The 17,623-nt window shown below is 36.3% G+C and overlaps 1 protein-coding gene and 1 long non-coding RNA gene across 4 annotated transcripts; both read right to left on the minus strand.

The window, feature by feature from the left end:
• Positions 1-2,686: 2,686 nt before the first annotated feature.
• LOC127453350 (uncharacterized) lies at positions 2,687-3,842 on the minus strand. The gene is made up of 3 exons (XR_007899399.1): positions 3,680-3,842; positions 3,366-3,482; positions 2,687-3,054 (listed from the first exon to the last, which is right to left on the minus strand). It is a non-coding gene; the product is annotated as an uncharacterized LOC127453350 (long non-coding RNA).
• Positions 3,843-4,541: 699 nt separating this feature from the next.
• Positions 4,542-17,580, minus strand: LOC127453302 (transmembrane channel-like protein 7). 3 transcript variants are annotated; one of them, XM_051719609.1, is made up of 16 exons: positions 16,683-17,580; positions 15,889-16,009; positions 14,902-15,050; positions 14,501-14,665; positions 12,923-13,008; positions 10,797-10,942; positions 10,547-10,694; positions 10,143-10,301; positions 9,441-9,595; positions 8,977-9,100; positions 7,449-7,546; positions 7,137-7,320; positions 6,753-6,883; positions 6,410-6,565; positions 5,983-6,061; positions 4,542-5,144 (listed from the first exon to the last, which is right to left on the minus strand). In XM_051719609.1, the coding sequence occupies exons 1-16, from the start codon at positions 16,723-16,725 to the stop codon at positions 4,962-4,964; spliced, it is 2,127 nt and encodes a 708-aa protein (XP_051575569.1). In that variant the 5' UTR covers positions 16,726-17,580; the 3' UTR covers positions 4,542-4,961. The 3 variants fall into 3 exon arrangements, with proteins under 3 accessions (XP_051575569.1, XP_051575570.1, XP_051575568.1); XM_051719610.1 differs by having other exon boundaries at positions 15,889-16,037; XM_051719608.1 differs by having other exon boundaries at positions 15,889-16,063.
• Between the last annotated feature and the right edge of the window lie 43 nt (positions 17,581-17,623).

A 17,623-nucleotide genomic window follows, 5' to 3' on the forward strand; every position in this document is an offset into this window, starting at 1 on the left:
ATTGACACCCTTCACAAGGAGGGTAAGCCACAAACATTCATTGCCAAAGAAGCTGGCTGTTCACAGAGTGCTGTAACCAAGCATGTTAACAGAAAGTTGAGTGGAAGGAAAAAGTGTGAAAGAAAAAGATGCACAACCAACCGAGAGAACCGCAGCCTTATGATTGTCAAGCAAAATCGATTCAAGAATTTGGGTGAACTTCACAAGGAATGGACTGAGGCTGGGGTCAAGGCATCAAGAGCCACCACACACAGACATGTCAAGGAATTTGGCTACAGTTGTCGTATTCCTCTTGTTAAGCCACTCCTGAACCACAGACAACGTCAGAGGCGTCTTACCTGGGCTAAGGAGAAGAAGAACTGGACTGTTGCCCAGTGTTCCAAAGTCCTCTTTTCAGATGAGAGCAAGTTTTGTATTTCATTTGGAAACCAAGGTCCTAGAGTCTGGAGGAAGGGTGGAGAAGCTCATAGCCCAAGTTGCTTGAAGTCCAGTGTTAAGTTTCCACAGTCTGTGATGATTTGAGGTGCAATGTCATCTGCTGGTGTTGGTCCATTGTGTTTTTTGAAAACCAAAGTCACTGTACCCGTTTACCAAGAAATTTTGGAGCACTTCATGCTTCCTTCTGCTGACCAGCTTTTTAAAGATGCTGATTTCATTTTCCAGCAGGATTTGGCACCTGCCCACACTGCCAAAAGCACCAAAAGTTGGTTAAATGACCATGGTGTTGGTGTGCTTGACTGGCCAGCAAACTCACCAGACCTGAACCCCATAGAGAATCTATGGGGTATTGTCAAGAGGAAAATGAGAAACAAGAGACCAAAAAATGCAGATGAGCTGAAGGCCACTGTCAAAGAAACCTGGGCTTCCATACCACCTCAGCAGTGCCACAAACTGATCACCTCCATGCCACGCCGAATTGAGGCAGTAATTAAAGCAAAAGGAGCCCCTACCAAGTATTGAGTACATATACAGTAAATGAACATACTTTCCAGAAGGCCAACAATTCACTAAAAATGTTTTTTTTATTGGTCTTATGATGTATTCTAATTTTTTGAGATAGTGAATTGGTGGGTTTTTGTTAAATGTGAGCCAAAATCATCGCAATTAAAAGAACCAAAGACTTAAACTACTTCAGTCTGTGTGCATTGAATTTATTTAATACACGAGTTTCACAATTTGAGTTGAATTACTGAAATAAATGAACTTTTCCACGACATTCTAATTTATTGAGATGCACCTGTATGTGGACTTGTTTGCAGGGAACAAAATCTCAGAAGCTCCAACAGCATGTAATTTACACACTTTGTCAATGTTTGTTTTTTCTATATCCAGCAATCATAAAAAGTCTTGAACCTCACTCTTTACGTTCTGTTAATATGACACCAGGACAACATTTAAATGTAAAAACATACTAATTCTAAATACATATACTGTATTTAGATATATGGATATATGCATCGTAAATTCTCGCTGACCGTAAATACTCACAGGTGTTTTAACATGATCACATTTTTTAATTCAAGAAACTGATCACTCAGTATAATGACATGTGAAGAATTAAGTATGGCTGAATGGTTAAATAAAGAAATAGAAATCAAAAAACTATTTAGAACCTATCTCCACTGCTCTTTTCTCCTCTGTCTTTCTTCTCCTTCTTCTTATACTTTTTCTCCTTCCTGTCCTTCAGCCAGTGCTTTCTTCATATCCTTCAGAGGATCCAAACTATCTTTCAGCTTCCTGTCTTTCTTTTCTCTCTCCTCTTACTTATGATTTTTGGCCCGTTTTTGCCCTTTTCTTTTTTGTCTCTCTCTTCCCTTGTCTCTTCTCTTTCTGTCTTGTCGGTCTTTCAGGTACTAGGGAGTGGCATCCATGCCAGGAGCGGGGCTTTCAGACACTAAAAGACCAATTGCATGCTTCTACTTCTCCAAGAACAGAAAACAAAGATGAAAAAAAAAAAAAACTTTAAAACTGTGTTAAGAAAATTAAACTGAGCATGTGATGATGCCACCATCACAGTATGGAAAGCATATTGCCCAATGTGTTACCAATGCCAGCTTAATGATGAAAAACTGGTTACAGTCAGTACACCCTGATGTGCACTAACTGCCTCAGAGAATTAAAGAATAGTTCACTTAAAAATGAAAATTCTCTCATCATATACTCACCCTTATGCCATCCGAGATGTACATGATTTTTAGAAGAATATCTCAGCTCTGTAGGTCCATACAATGCAAGTAAATGGTGACCAATACACTGAAACTCCAAAAAGTACATAAAGGCAGCATAAAAGTAATTCGTAAGACTCCAGTGGTTTAATCCATGTCTTCTGAAGCGGGTGAGAACGGACCAAAATGTAACTCCTTTTTCACTATAAATCTTGACATCATCAGTCTCCTTGGCGATCATGATTTCAAGCTCGATCACACTTCCTAGCGCTATCTAGCGCTCTGCGCATGCATCAAGCACTAGGAAGTGTAATCGAGCTTGAAATTATGATCATGCCTAGAGACCAGTGGCAAGATGTATAGTGAAAAAAGGAGTTACATTTTGGTCTGTTCTCACCTAAAACAAATTGGATCACTTCAGAAGACATGGATTAAATCACTGGAGTCGTTTGGATTACTTTAATGCTGTCTTTATGTGCTTTATGGAGTTTTAAAGTTTTGGTCAACATTCACTTGCATTGCATGGACCTACAGAGCGGAGATATTCTTCTAAAAATCTTTGAGTTCTGCAGAAGAAAAAAAGTCATGCACATCTGTGATGGCATGAGGGTGAGTAAATCATGAGAGAATTTTCATTTTTGGGTGAACTATCCCCTTAATTAAGCATTTGAAGACTTTAGGTAAAGACAGTCTGCATCACACATTCTCTTCTTCTCTTTGAGGTATTCTGCATTTCCTTTCTTTTCAGCAGAGTCTTCTAAAGGAAAAATATTTAGGTGTTCTATCTCTCTGGTTGCTCGGCTCATCTCTGCTGTCTCTACATCCTCCCTCCATTCCCCTGTCTGCTGGAGGCAGCTCGAGCCTTGTTTCTCAAATACTCGGTTCAAGCCTGAAGGATTACGAGACAGATGGACAGATCAGAAACAAATATTCAGCTCCAAATTAGACAAGATGTATATGCAAACTGTTTTTCACACAGACACCATTAGAGCATCCAGTATTATGATAAATGCAAAACAAGGGGTGTTTAATGTTTGATAAAGTGTGCCTTTTAGTTAAATAAATAAAATAAAATACTACAGAGGTAATACCTATGGCCAGAAAATATATCATGAAGTGGGGTCTCTAAGTACAGAAGAGACTGTGGATGCAATAAGTTAACCTAGAAATAGCAGAGGGATGCTGGGTTGCTATGGTTACCTCTTGCTCGGCGCGTTCCAATCGCCATTGAGTCTCGCGTTCTTTTTCTGCTGCACGAGCCTAGTCGCGGCACACACGCGCAATGTTGTCCTTATTGCGCATGCGCACATGCCAGTTCTTCTGAGGTAAAATATTAATTATGAGATACTTGAGACAGCAGTTGAACAGATAAATAATTCACGACGCGTAGCAACTTTGTCAAGGCACATAAAATGTCTAGCAAATGGGGCAACAGACAACTTTATAGTTCAAAACAAATGGTCTCGTCTGGTTTACCTCACCCTGAACCACGCAACGGAAATCAAACTCCTCACCGTTTGTATGTTAAAGCGTCTTCTTGCACATTCAGTCAGACGTATTGTAACACGGCACTGCTAAACAACATTTGAACGTTATTTACCAACGAAACGAATTTGTAGAGAGGGCTTTGTAAAAAACGGAAGTATATTGGCGTAACGTCAAGTACGTCACACGTATAATATTTGCGGCAGTTCACTAAAATACCACACGAGGGCGCACCTTAAAAATAGCCAATGCCTTATACAGTATGTGTGATGTTAATCAGTTCATTCATAGGCGAAAGTTCTAGTCTCAGGCCTGTAGATCACAACGTGTTTATTATTATTTTCCATATATTCAATAAGATACAGTGGGGTGCAAAGTCTTAGAAAACACTGACAATCTGGGATTGTTTCATTTAAACCAGGCAGTTAAAAAAAAAAAAAAAAAAAAAAGGTAAAACAAGAAAGAAACATCTAAAATTTTGGTCAAAAATGTCTAAGTCTCTAATTAAATCTGTGACACTGACCATGTTAAACTCTTAAATGCAACGTTTTCAAATTATGCTAAATGGCATGGATAATCTGGTTTTGCACAATATTTTGGAATCCATGCCAGCTAGAGTATGCTAGTATGCCAACTAGAGTATGCTACACCAAGTAGTAAAATTATTTGTAAATGTTTGTTAAACTTCTCACCCATGTTGTTATGTATATTACTAATATAATTTGTAATTAAACGTGTATTACACCATAAAATAATGCAAAATAGACTAGTGGCCTCAGACTTTTGGACCCAACTCCAAATGCGTGTCCAATTAAATATTTTCAAGGTTTGACAAAGACAAAAGAATGGAATACTCTCCCAACAGACTGCAGCAGAATAATGCAAACGAAATAAATGACAACACCTTCGTGCTTTATTTTTTCACCACCGTTTGGACACCACTATTTCCACTGTAAATTATATTGCAGTAAAAACAGTATAAATAATACACTAAATAATGCATCACAGCAGTTTTGACTGGTACATGAAATGTCTAAATACTCTAAATAGCTCCACCAATAAAACAATAAAAAAGTGTAGTTTTTATTAGTTTAGTAGTGGATCAATATAAATGATATATTTGGTAGTGGTCCTGTCAGATAATGGACAAACTTCCATTATATATATATTAGAATTGTAAATATAAAAAAATAAGGAGACTGTAATACTCATTTAAAATCTGCTTACAGAAATATTAGATAATTGAATACAGCCTTCCTTTTATTGCACTATAGTCCATAATAACTGTATGCTGAACTGTGAGTGAAAGTCTTAATATGGCCTTGGGTCTTCATCTGGGTCAAATGCATAATTATTATGTCCATTCCACTGCAGTTCTGTCTGGCTGTAGGGCTCTGTCTCTCTCTTGGGCTGCTGCGGTTCACTTTGTTCCTTCTGCATTGTGGCATTCAGCTCCTCAATTTGTCTGACCAGGAACTGCTTGTCACGCTGTTCCTGTTACACCCAGATAAGTACAAGTAAGAGAGCACGGATTAATAATGTTCCAGTCAGGGGTTAATTTGAAAACAATAATGTCTTGGAGTATGGTTGCAAGTGATTGCAATTGTGGTTTGGCACACCACTGACTGTTAATAATTTTTTTCCCTTCACTCACAATATGATTATATTATTTTCAGACCTCTAATACACATTTATGTGTAGGCTAAATATAAATATTATATTTATAAATGTTAAATATTATATAAAATATTTTAATTAATTTATACAAAGAGTTTATTGTAAGTAACAGGTTAGTAAATTATGTTATAATACATGTGACATTATTTAAATAGGCATGAACATTCTAATCTGTGGATTAAAGTAATGATTGAGGTTCAATACAAGTTAAGCTCAATCAACAGCATTTGAGGCATAATATTGATCACCACAAAAAACCAAAAAAACGCTACAATAGGGCACTTACAATGAAAGCGAGTTTCAAAAATACATACATGGGATTTACATTCTTTTTTTATTTAAATATGATTTTAATGTGACAAAAATGACTTCCTAACCTTATCTGTGTAGTCCAATACTGGGACTACAGGGTTCCATTGTCATGACAACAAAGTTGTAATATTGAGTATAAATGTTTATGGTTTTATCACACTAAAATCATGTCATAATTGACTGGCCACTTTCACTTCTATTGTAAGTGCAATTATTATTATTTTTTTTTTAAAGGAGAGACCAATTTAAATGAATTGTTTTGTGGAAATCAACATTATGCCATGCTGTTAACTGAGCTTAATTTGTATTGAACCTGGAACATTCCCAATAACCAAGCACTTACCAGTTTACATTGGGATTTCAGCAGTGTGACACTCTTCCCATGGACAGATGTTAAAGCGCTCATATAGCACAGGAGAACACTGTATGTTAAGCATCAAATAGATGTAAAATCAGTCCTAATTCTGCATCATATAATACTTGGAGAAGAGATCTGGATATCCAAAAAACCTCCTCACTAATTTTTTCACTTCATACATTTTCAGCAACAATTTCCCTATACTGTAAGCATTGTCTTTCATAATATTAATATATTCATAATATTAATACAAACCCTTAAGTTTCACAAACACATTACAGTCATAGTAGTATTGGAAACAGAATGGTCAGCAGTCAGCTGAATACATATTGAGTAAAGTTTTAAAAAGTTTTACAGAGTAATACTATGAGGAATCCTGAACATCACTCTCAAAGCTGTTATGTGCACTGACCAGGAGAAGATGAAGAGTGGTATAGAGAATCTCTGGGAGCCGATGTAGAAAAGGAATTGTGTACTGGTGCCATTTAGCTTTTCAACAGCTTCTGGTACAACCTTCCACATTGTAGGTAAAAAGCGGAAAGGCCCGCAGCCGTAAGAAGGATGGATCCTGTCAAAAACAGACAGAAAAATAAGAGATCATCATTCCTAAAATGTCTGACATATACATAGTTACACATGAATCTTGTGCCTCTGTCAACGTGCTATAATATGGATAAGACACTGAAAAATAAATTCTTAGATTTGGTGTGCATGTTTTAGCTTATAATGGAGTTCACGGAGAGAGTCTTTCTCACTTAGCCACACTGTAAATGAGAACCACGCTGGCCAACATCCATCCGAAGAGCAAAACTAAGAGGAAGAAGAAATTGGAGCTGGTGGATCGAAAGGTTCTCAGAGCCGGTCGACAGTTCTGGAACAGAGTTATCTGACACAAGCAAACATGGACAAACAGAAGAAAAATGAGCTGGTCATCTACAGACATTTAATCTTAAAAAAAAAAAAAGAAGAAAGAAAACAAACATCAAGGCATGGCAAAATCTAAAAACAAGACAAAGGATGGGAAAAGTAAAAAAGAAGAATGACCATGAAGATACATTTAAGAGAAAGTTGGGCATATGGCAAAAGAGAATGAAAGAGGCTAAAATACAGGTTTTACAGAGGGACAGAGCTCAACGCACCTTTTTGCAGTAAAAAAACAGGATAAATTTGATGGTGTTGATGAGAGGTAACAATGGACAGAAAAGAGCCCCAGTCCAAACCACTGTTTGACTGTAAACTAGAGCAAGAACATTTGGGGGAACCTGAAACTCTTGCCGTCCTACCCACTGCACCAGTTTACATGAGCAGTGATCCACCACAATCCTGAAGATGGGAGAATATAAAAAAAAAGAGGACCAAGATTCAGTCACTGTACATTCAGGTAGTGTAAATTTAAAATCTAGAAATATATGACACAATACACAATAATATTTAACAAAAACAAGATAGACCTGCGTGGGAATTCTACCAGGATCAGTGTGGCTATGGTTATCAAGAAGTCAAAAAGAGTCAGTTTATACATTTCCTGGCCAACTCGTGTCTCCCAGCACTATGTGTGTGAAACAAAGATGGAGTGAAAGTGTAAAACAGAAAGAACCAACATTAATTTTGAGACTATTTGTGCATGACAGCTATATACTGTATATCATAATGTGAATACAACAATAGGAGTTGTTTTTATAGTCAATGCAAAAGTTTATTTGATTGTGCTACATTTGCATTTATTCATTTAGGAGACATCATAAGCAATTTATCATACAAGAGCCAACAATATTCACAGCTAGTAGAGTAGAAAAGTAAAGAAAATATAACACAGAAATTTTAAATAAAATTCACTGGTAACACTTTACAATAAGGTTCCATTTGTTAATATTAGTTAATGCATTAGGTATCATAAACCAACAATGAACAACATATTTTTACAGCATTTATTAATCTTTGTTAAAGGGATAGTTCACCCTAAAATTCTGCCATCATTTACTCACCCTCCTGGCATTTCTTTCTTCTGCAGAACACAAATTAAGATTTTTAGAAGAATATCTCAGCTCTGTAGGTCCTCACAACGCAAGTGAATGGGTGTCAAAATTTTGAAGCTACAAAATCCACATAAAGGGAGCATAAAAGTCATCCATATGACTCCAGTGGTTAATTCCATGTGTTCAGACACAATATGATAGGTATGGCTGAGAAACAGATCAATATTTAAGTCATTTTCTCCTCTCTGCCCAGTTGGGGGTGATATGCATTAAGACTGAATCACTAAAAACAGAAGAAGAAGAATGTGAAAGTGAAGTGGACATTTTCTAAGCAGGGAGGAGAATTTACAGTAAAAAAAAGAAATAAAAAAAAAAGACTTAAATATTGATTTGTTTCCCACACCGATCATATCGCTTCAGAAGACATTGATTTAATCACTGGAGTCGTCTGGATTACTTTTATGTTGCCCTTATGTGGATTTTGGAGCTTAAAAATGTTGGCACCCATTCACTTGCATTGTATTGAACTACAGAGCTGAGATATTCTAATAAAAATCTCCATTTGAGTCTGGGATGGCATGAGGGTGAGTAAATGATGAGAGAATTTTCATTTTTGGGCGAACTATCCCTTTAATGTTAGTTAATTAAAATACAATTGTTCCTTGTTAGTTCATGTTAATTAACTATTAGTTAGTGTATTAACTAATGTTAACTAATACAACTTTTGATTAAAAAAATTAATTGGTATATTTTCAAATTAACATTAACCAAGATTAATAAATGCTGTAAAAATATTGTTTATTGTTAGTTCATGTTTACTAATATTGTTAACTAACAACGTATAGGAAGTGTTATTAGAAGGTTTGTTTATCTTTAAGGTTGTGATGGTCAAAGCAGATCAGACAGAGGTATGGGCAGCCAATTTCACCACAGAGAAACAAAGTGAGTGGAGAGAGAGCTCTGAGTAAGTGCATATGTGAATGGTTTTGAATGAGTTGTTTACCTGATATGTGGTGTAATTATAATTGCAGGGCTTACAGTCTTCTGAATTTTCATCTTCACAGGTAATCTGCTCCCACAGAGTGTACAGCAGAACACCCAGACTTACTAAACGCAGGAATACTGCTCTGCAATGACAAATAGAGAGTGATGGAGAGAAAAAGTAAAATTGTGCAAGCAGAAGAGGAGTCTATAAAAGAATAATGGACAAAACAATGACAAAGACCAAATCAAAGAGACATGTGTGAATGTTTAGAGAAAATAATTGAGCTTCATTTGAAATGATCCATTCTGAAGCCATTTAATGAGGGTCACAAAGAAACTGCAGGGTAAGAGCTCTCAACAATGTTCACACCAAGGCTAAACAATTGATAAACAACAGCAGAACATGTGCTCTTCATCTTTATACTCTTTGTTCTATTCATCTCTGATATCATTATTCTGTGTGGATGTGAGTGTTGATCTAACCGCAGCAAGGCCAGAATAACTGTGGTACTGGGAGAAAGCTTTTCCAGCAAAGCGATCTTGTCACACAGGAGGGGCACCACAAAATTGCTTGTTGTTATGACAATGGAGGGTAAGTATTGCAACAGCAGCCCCTGAAAGCCTGTTGTTTGCTGGTCCTAAGAAAGAAAAAGAGATTTCAGATGGTTACAAAGCAGGAAAAGGCATATAAATTCAACTCAGACAAGGATTATTTGGGCCTGGAACTTACAAGGCCACAAAGTGTCACAATTTTTAGGAATGTTCCATTTTTTTGTAATATGTTTTTGTTCATTAAGATTGGTTAATAATTAAAAATATTTTTATACTAGAATTTACTGAATAATGATTCGATGGATTATGTCAAAATGATGACCATGCTTTATTTGTTGGATACAGTTAAAACTATGTGCTAAAACTAGAGACTTTTCATGTTATATTTTATCTTATTTTTGTTAGATAATTGTTTTGTCTAATAGTTCTCTAATAATAGCCAATAGTTCTCACTACAAAATCAAGGGATTTTATCCTCTAATGCTTTAAAAAAAAAAGTTAAAGTTAAAAATAAAGTGTACCATATAAATTAAAAGTGCCAGAAAGATTTACGCAAGGCATTATTGGACTTCTATAAGTTGTAATTTAGTAGTTTTAGTAACAAATTTTATTTGAGTTTTTATTTCAGCTAACCTGGCTGTACTGGGTTGCCCGAGCGATGCCATAGAAAGTTCCACCAATGAGTCCTAAAACCACAAGATTAAGGAAAACACGGAGTGCGTAGAGAGAGACTGTTTGACCCAAAGTCAGGGAGGCGGCCTTTTGTTTAAGCCTTTCTTCCTCTAGATCCACCTGAGACAGAGAGAGACACAGATAGAGAGATAAAGAAAAGTCTCTTATCACAATGTGGCACTTGACCAAGAACTATGGAACCAAGCTATTGACAAACATAACCTGGCACTCGTGATTTCCATTTAATGATTTCTATTCCAAAAACATTGTTTAAATTTTAACCTGTCTATGCAAAATGTCTTGTAAAGGGAAATTACTAAAGGCACTTTATTTCAAACATAAGTCTTTGTTTTCCAGTACAAGACCTGTAATCGGTAACGTAGGTTGTTCTGTTTAAGTTTAGTGGCACGGTCTCCTTGGAGACCATGATCCCATCCTGAAAACACCAGCATACTGTAACCCCCCACTGCTCCTCCACCCGTCGCTACAACAGCACGAGCCACACTGCCCATTCTGCTGGCAGAAAAGTCATGTTAATACTTCAGCATTGTCCTTACAGTCTGTGTACAAATTACAAGTTACAATCATTTACACAACCAAATCCACAAAACTCACCTTACAATCATACAAACAAGGCAGAAGATGAAGTAGAAGGCTGCCGTCAACAGATAGGCCAGAGGGATGTTGTAAGAGAAGCCATTACTCTCAACCATTGAATTATTATAATAGCCGTAAAACAGATAAGAATACTCCATAAAACCCTGGAGGAAGAGATGAATGTGATCATGATAAAAGAATAGAATAAAAAATATCTGACCTCAGATGTGACAAACTACTGTATATGAACAGATGATTTTCTATTTCTCTTCGATTCAGAGTAGGGAGTAAAATGTTTAAGAATAAAGTTTATAATTTGACTCTCAGTGAATGTCCTGTTACATCCTCATCTACAGCAAAGAACTTAGGTTTTATATTTGATACCAATCTGTCCTTTCAAAATAACATTTCCAATGTTTGTAGGACAGCATTCTTCAACCTCAGAAATATTGCTAAATTACGACACATTCTCTCTGTTGCTGATGCCGAAAAACTAATTAATGCGTTCATGACCTCAAGACTAGATTATTGTACTTCATTACTGGGATGATGTCCTGCAAGTTCAATAAATAAAGTTAAATTGGTTCAAAATGCAGCTGCCAGAGTGCCGAGTAGAAACAAGAAATATGATAATATTAGCCCCATTTTATCGTCGTTACATTGGCTACCTGTTAAATTTCGTATTAATTGTAAAATTCTGTTATTTACAAACAAAGCTTTGATCTAGCTCCGCAGTAAGTAAATTGACCTTTTACCACACTATATTCCATCACGTTCATTACGATCAGAAAATTCTGGCCTGTTAATAGTACCTAGAATATCAAAATCCAAAAAAGGGGTAGATCCTTTTCCTATTTGGCTCCTAAACTATGGAATAGTCTCCCTAACACTGTTCGGAATGCAGACACACTCTCTCAGTTTAAGTCTAGACTAAAGACTCATCTATTTAGCCAGGCATACGCCTAATTTAGCCATCAACCAATAATTAGGCTGCTTTAGTTAGGTCTGCCAGAACCGGAAACACTTCTCATAATCTATAACTCTGCAATAAATTGAATGGCATCTATGCTAATATTATTCTGTTTGTTTCCCTGTCTCAACCTCGGGATTCCTGATGACGACTAACTGCAGCCGGTGCCAGCCAGACATCTCTTCAGTCTACTACAATGGACTTCAGAGGATGAACTGATGCCAACTCCAAACGTAAGACATGTGATGCTTCATATGCCACTGCCTGAACCTTGGACTTAGGATGGACCTCACCAAATCTCACCAAAATGACCTGCAGGTTGATCTGCAATGCACCTCACTGATCTCTGCCTGCATCACAGTCTATTGATGGACTACACTCTTGAAATGGAATACATAGACTATCATTTAATTGCCAACAAAAGCCTTGATCAGCCAACTAACAATCGACAATGCATCTATGTGAACTTCTGCAGCCAATCCAGGATGGACTTCAAAAACATTAGTCATTAATCTTACATTTCAAGCAAAATCTTTGTTTAAACAATGGTCCATAAAACTTACTTAGTTTACTATTTTTAACCAATAACTTGCACTACACACAAAAACTAATATTGGCATTTATTCATGATGTTTAGCCAGAGGGGAACTGGCCCCCACTGTGAGCCTGGTTTCTCCCAAGGTTGGTTTTCTCCATTAACCAGCATCTTATGGAGTTTTGTGTTTCTTGCCACAGTCACCTTCGGCTTGCTCACTGGGGTTCTAAATACAATTATTATTTACTTATTTATTTTTATACACAATTTACAATCATATTTTAATCAAACTACACAATGATGACTTAAAGACTTTATGAATATTACAGTTTCATTTTCTGACTTGAATAAGATGAAGAACCAAATTCTGTGCTTCACTTTTACTGTGAAGTGTTCATTCCATTTCCTCTCTTGACCAAATACCTTCGACTCGCTGTATTGGGTTTGTTTTCAGACTAAAGCAATAAGTTGCCTTGTAAGCTGCAAACCTGAAAGCTGCAGGTTTGAACATTGGTGCTGCATGTGCTCTGAAGATGTTATCAAATTCATAAAAATATATGAAAGTATGTATACAGTACAGGGGTGTCACCAAGTGGGCATCTTATTAACACCTCAGTGGGCATGACTGTGTGTCCATACCGTTCCTGAGATAAAGTCCAGAAAGTATGTGTAGAACACAGCCAGGGGATCAGGTTTTGGATCATACCGCATACATTTATCCACACCTGTTTCAAAAAAGAAAGCATGATAAATGGATTTAAAAAAAGAAGGAACTCTCATACATACATTAAATGCACTTTGTCTTTAAATGTCATCAGGAAGGAAAGACCCTTTCTATTTCAATGTGAATAATTCCATTAAGTGAGAGGGGAAATCCCTGGCAGTGGTTTTCCTGAATCAAATCACAATCAGAATGTAGGGTAAATAAAAATACTTTGGGAGCATTTTGATAGAGTACAGATACACACACTTCCAAAAAACCTGTCATTGCAAACTCCAAGAAATTACTATGCATAAAAAAAAATATTAAAACTTATCAGAAGCAAAAAGAAAATACATTCTATTCTAAACTGTTAAACACTTAAAGGAATAGTTCACCCCCAAAAAACCTTGAAAAAATGTAAACCTAGAAACAGTTGTTGTGACTTCCTGCAGCACTTAAAGGAACAGTTCACCCAAAAATGAAAATTTGCTGATAATTTACTCACCCTCAGGCCATCCAAGATGTATCTGAGTTTCTTTCTTCATCAAAACAGAATTGAAGACTTTTAGGATTTCATTTCAGGCCTCCTCCTCTAAACAATGCAAGTGAATGTACTCCATTTTTTGATGGTCCAAAATACATATTTAGGGTGCATCAAAATAATCCTCATGACTCCAGTCGACAAATAAAGTTCTTCTGAATGCAATCGATTGATTATTTTGAGAAACAAAACAATACTTTTATATAACAGTATACTTTTTAACTACAAATGTTCGCTTCCGTACATCTCTGTGACGTGCGCTCATGAGAGGGATGACATAAGCTCATTGGTAAAGTCATGCGTCACGTGGAGGAGGAGTCAGGAAGCGCTCAAAATAATCAATCGTTTGGGTTCAGGAGAACTTTATTTGTCGACTGGAGTCGTGTGGATTATTTTGATGCACCCTAAATATGCATTTTTTTAGAGGAGGAGGCCTGAAATGAAATCCTAAAAGTCTTCAATTCTGTTTTGATGAAGAAAAAACTAAGATACATCTTGGATGGCCTGATGGTGTCAATTATCAGCAAATTTTCATTTTTGGGTGAACTATTCCTTTAAGTGCTGCAGGAAGACACGGCAACTGTTTCTAGGTTTAGATTTCTTAAAGTTTTAGTTATTATATTGTTATGATTACCATTACTAACAAACATGATGTTTATAGTATACTGTATATATGTACAGTATGTAATGTAGATTTGGAAAGTCTCCAATAGAATGGACCTTATTCATTAAACTTGAGCTATTTTTTACTTAACTTTAAACGTAACAATTTTTAAAAAAAAATTTTTTGGCGCAAAACCATTACAATTCACTGCACCAACATATGTAAGACTGGATTTATGAACAATTTACACAGAAATTCATTCTGCTCAGGTTTCATGAATAAGGCCCAATGTGAAGGTAACTGTGCAAAATATGTAGTTAGACTGGTCTTGCTGTTTGGGGTGGTAGTGGTATGTGTGTAACTACTTACCTGTTAGATTGACTGAGAGAGGGATGGTGGAGTTAAAGTCTGTGGAGCGAAACACAATGCTGGGAATGAGGACAAATGCTGCAATCAACAGAAATGACAGGAAGTTGAGAATAACAAGGAATCTCAGGAACAGGAAGTAGGATTGGACTCCTCCACCAAAGTGACCTATAAGAAAATTAGTGGAACAACGAAACAGAACAAATTAATGCAAATTAAGTTCATTTAATTACCCTGAATCTTGTGTTTTCCACCTCCACTAGATATTTATTTAGTTTTATTTTATCTCAGATGACCAGCTGATTTCAAATAACCAATCAGTTTAAAAAAAAAAGAAAAAAACGTAAACTGGTAATGACAGAAACATTTCTAATTAATAAGATCTCTTTTATAATTTTTGTCACCTCCTATCTTTTGGATTCCTCTCTTCCACAGAACCAAATAGCTGAGAACTTCTTTGGCAATCTCACAGAAATTGTGAAATGCCTTTGAATGTTTGATGCTCCAAGAGCCCCATCTAGAAACCACTGGAACTCTCATCTTTTGCACCTGCCTGGAAGAGAAACAGGGACAGAAATACACATTTAAAAAATTAATATTCATACTAATAACATTTCCAAACTGGCAGTGCTGATGGTAGGACTATATATATATATGTTAAGGTCAATTATTCCTTACTTATATGGGTCTGTTAAATGCTTGATTTTGATTGGTTGACGGACACTCTGATGTGTGCAATTATTTTTTAAGTAACGCACGGCTATGAAGTAGTTCCAGGTCTTGACAGCATAACGGTTCCATATCACTTCGCCAAATTATTTCAGTTATTTTAAAGACCCCTACAGACTACCACAACAAAATAATCAATTAAAATAAAGACACTGGTTAAGTACATCGGATTAGAATGACAAACAATGTTTATAATATCCTAAATATATTTCAATATTGATTGAAAAGCGTCCTTGGGCTCTCTCTAGTCTCACCCACACACACACTGTACATGCTACCACAGCAAAATAACCATATAAACAAAGACATTGGTTAAAGTAAATCGGTTAAGAACGTCAAACAATGTCTACAATATCCTACATATATTTAAATTTCGGTTGAAAAGAGCCCTCGCGCTCCTCATCTCACCTGAACTTACGCACAAATGCACTCCGCTGCACGTCGTGACCGCATTACCAGCTCGGGTGTCCATTATTTGTAAATATTTCAACGGTCCGTCGTCAATTATTCCTTACTTAAAGATCAAAAAGCTGTACATATGGACACTTATGTCCCTGTAGCTAAACTGTTCCAAGCAACAGCAATGTTGCACTAAGTGCAAATAGTCAACATTGTTACACTGACACGTGTAACATACATTGAGAATACATTGAAATGTGTACCATACTGCTCTCTTCAGACCCATGTGCAGTGGCAACTCGCGAAGGTTCTGAGGCTCTTCAGAGTTTCCAGCATCCTCAGGTGTGGAGGCCCAATCAAACTGAACCGCACTGGTATCTTGAGCTGGAACCAAACGTAACCTAAGTGACGGCTGAGAAACAGCAGGACTAGGGTAATCTGTTGGTGTTCAGAGAAAGCAGATGTATTTCAAGCCGATCCCTAACCAGGGACATCTACAATTTGATGATCACATATCAACAAAACATTGCCTATCAGAAAGCATTGTTAATCAACATTATCATAATATGTTATTGCCTGGATTTGTTGAACTTGAAAACTTTTTTCTCAACAGCAATAATATAGCAAATGTTTTATATATATATATATATATATATATATATATATATATATATATATATATATATATATATATATATACACACACACACATACAAATTACAGTATATATGTAAAAACTTCAACTGTAACGCTGTGTTGAAAACAGGGACTGAGAACAAAATGGAGCAGCTTCTGTCCATTAGTTCTGAAAATACCCCATGCACTACATTTCTATACATAGTCATGACCCCTGTATCCCTGTCAGTTGTCGTTATAAAACACCATAGACTTCACATCGATTTCCAGCACAGTCTCCATAGCTGAAACTAATCTATAGATCTTAACTGGATAACCTGTTTATCTAACTGCATTTCATCTGCATTAAACCTGATGACAAACACATCCCCCCTATCCTTATACACGTCATATTAGCTCTCAGTTACATTCTGTCTCTTACCTGGAGGTGGATGGACTTGATTGTTGAATTCTCTCAGCTCCATCAGAAGTCAGGTACTATCAACATAGATTCCACATATAAAACAGAACACAAGACAAATAACACAATCCAAAAGACACAGAATTCAGCAGAACATGCAAATTCCCATTCACAGAGAAGAGTACAGGTGTGTCAGCGTCATCCCGGAATCTCTGGCATATGGACTTTGAATCTTAGGAGAAAATACTTTGGAAACACTTCCTTGTACTTTTAACCAATTGAACACCACCTTTACACAACAGGCTTCTACTTACTGTTTAATCCTAAAAGACAAATATCTTGTTACCAATTGTGCAGGACAACTCAATCTTCAAATGTCTAAAACACTATTTCCCCTCTCTTTTGAACTGATAAAAATGGCTGTAAATGTTTGTAATATTAACTGTTCAATGTAAAAGTTTTAAATCGGTTGTTAAATAAGAGTGTTAAAGTGTCTCAAAGATTGTCTTGCAAGTTATGAACCTTGGCCATTGTAGTTTCTGCCTGTGGTTTACTAGCTGTTAAAAGAGAGTTGTCATGGAGGCAGTGGGAAGAGGCATAACCTGTTTGTTGCATGGGCCAAAATCTTTATAAGCAACTCTCAAATCTTATTACTACACACACTTTTAAGAAACAAGTGAAATAATAAAAACTTTCCTCTCTTAACACAAACGTATGTAACATTGATTAAACAGGGGTAAAAGAGCAGGAAGTTTGAATAGTTTTCTATCTAATTTTCTTCTAATATTTTCTTGGTAACACTGTGAAACTACAAGGCAGAGTGCTGGCCATTATGGCAGAAAACAAAAAATCCAATGATTAAAACATTTATGACACAATAATGAAAAGTGTCCCCTCGTGTTATAACCAGATGATGTTTTTTTAAACACATTTTGTCTCCAAACAGAAATTTGAACAGGTGG

The sequence above is a fragment of the Myxocyprinus asiaticus genome, chromosome 15 (assembly GCF_019703515.2).
Source record: "Myxocyprinus asiaticus isolate MX2 ecotype Aquarium Trade chromosome 15, UBuf_Myxa_2, whole genome shotgun sequence".
Taxonomy (NCBI): Eukaryota; Metazoa; Chordata; class Actinopteri; order Cypriniformes; family Catostomidae; genus Myxocyprinus; species Myxocyprinus asiaticus.

What these genes read in the sequence shown, in the direction of transcription:
- LOC127453302 (XM_051719608.1), bottom strand. Translation starts at nt 16,725, where the DNA reads ATGGAGCTGAGAGAATTCAACAATCAAGTCCATCCACCTCCAG. An exon ending in ATAATTACACCACATATCAG is followed by an intron (nt 7,547 to 8,976) that starts GTAAACAACTCA and finishes TCACACACATAG; the next exon opens with TGCTGGGAGACACGAGTTGG. An exon ending in CTCATTTACAGTGTGGCTAA is followed by an intron (nt 6,566 to 6,752) that starts GTGAGAAAGACT and finishes TGTTTTTGACAG; the next exon opens with GATCCATCCTTCTTACGGCT.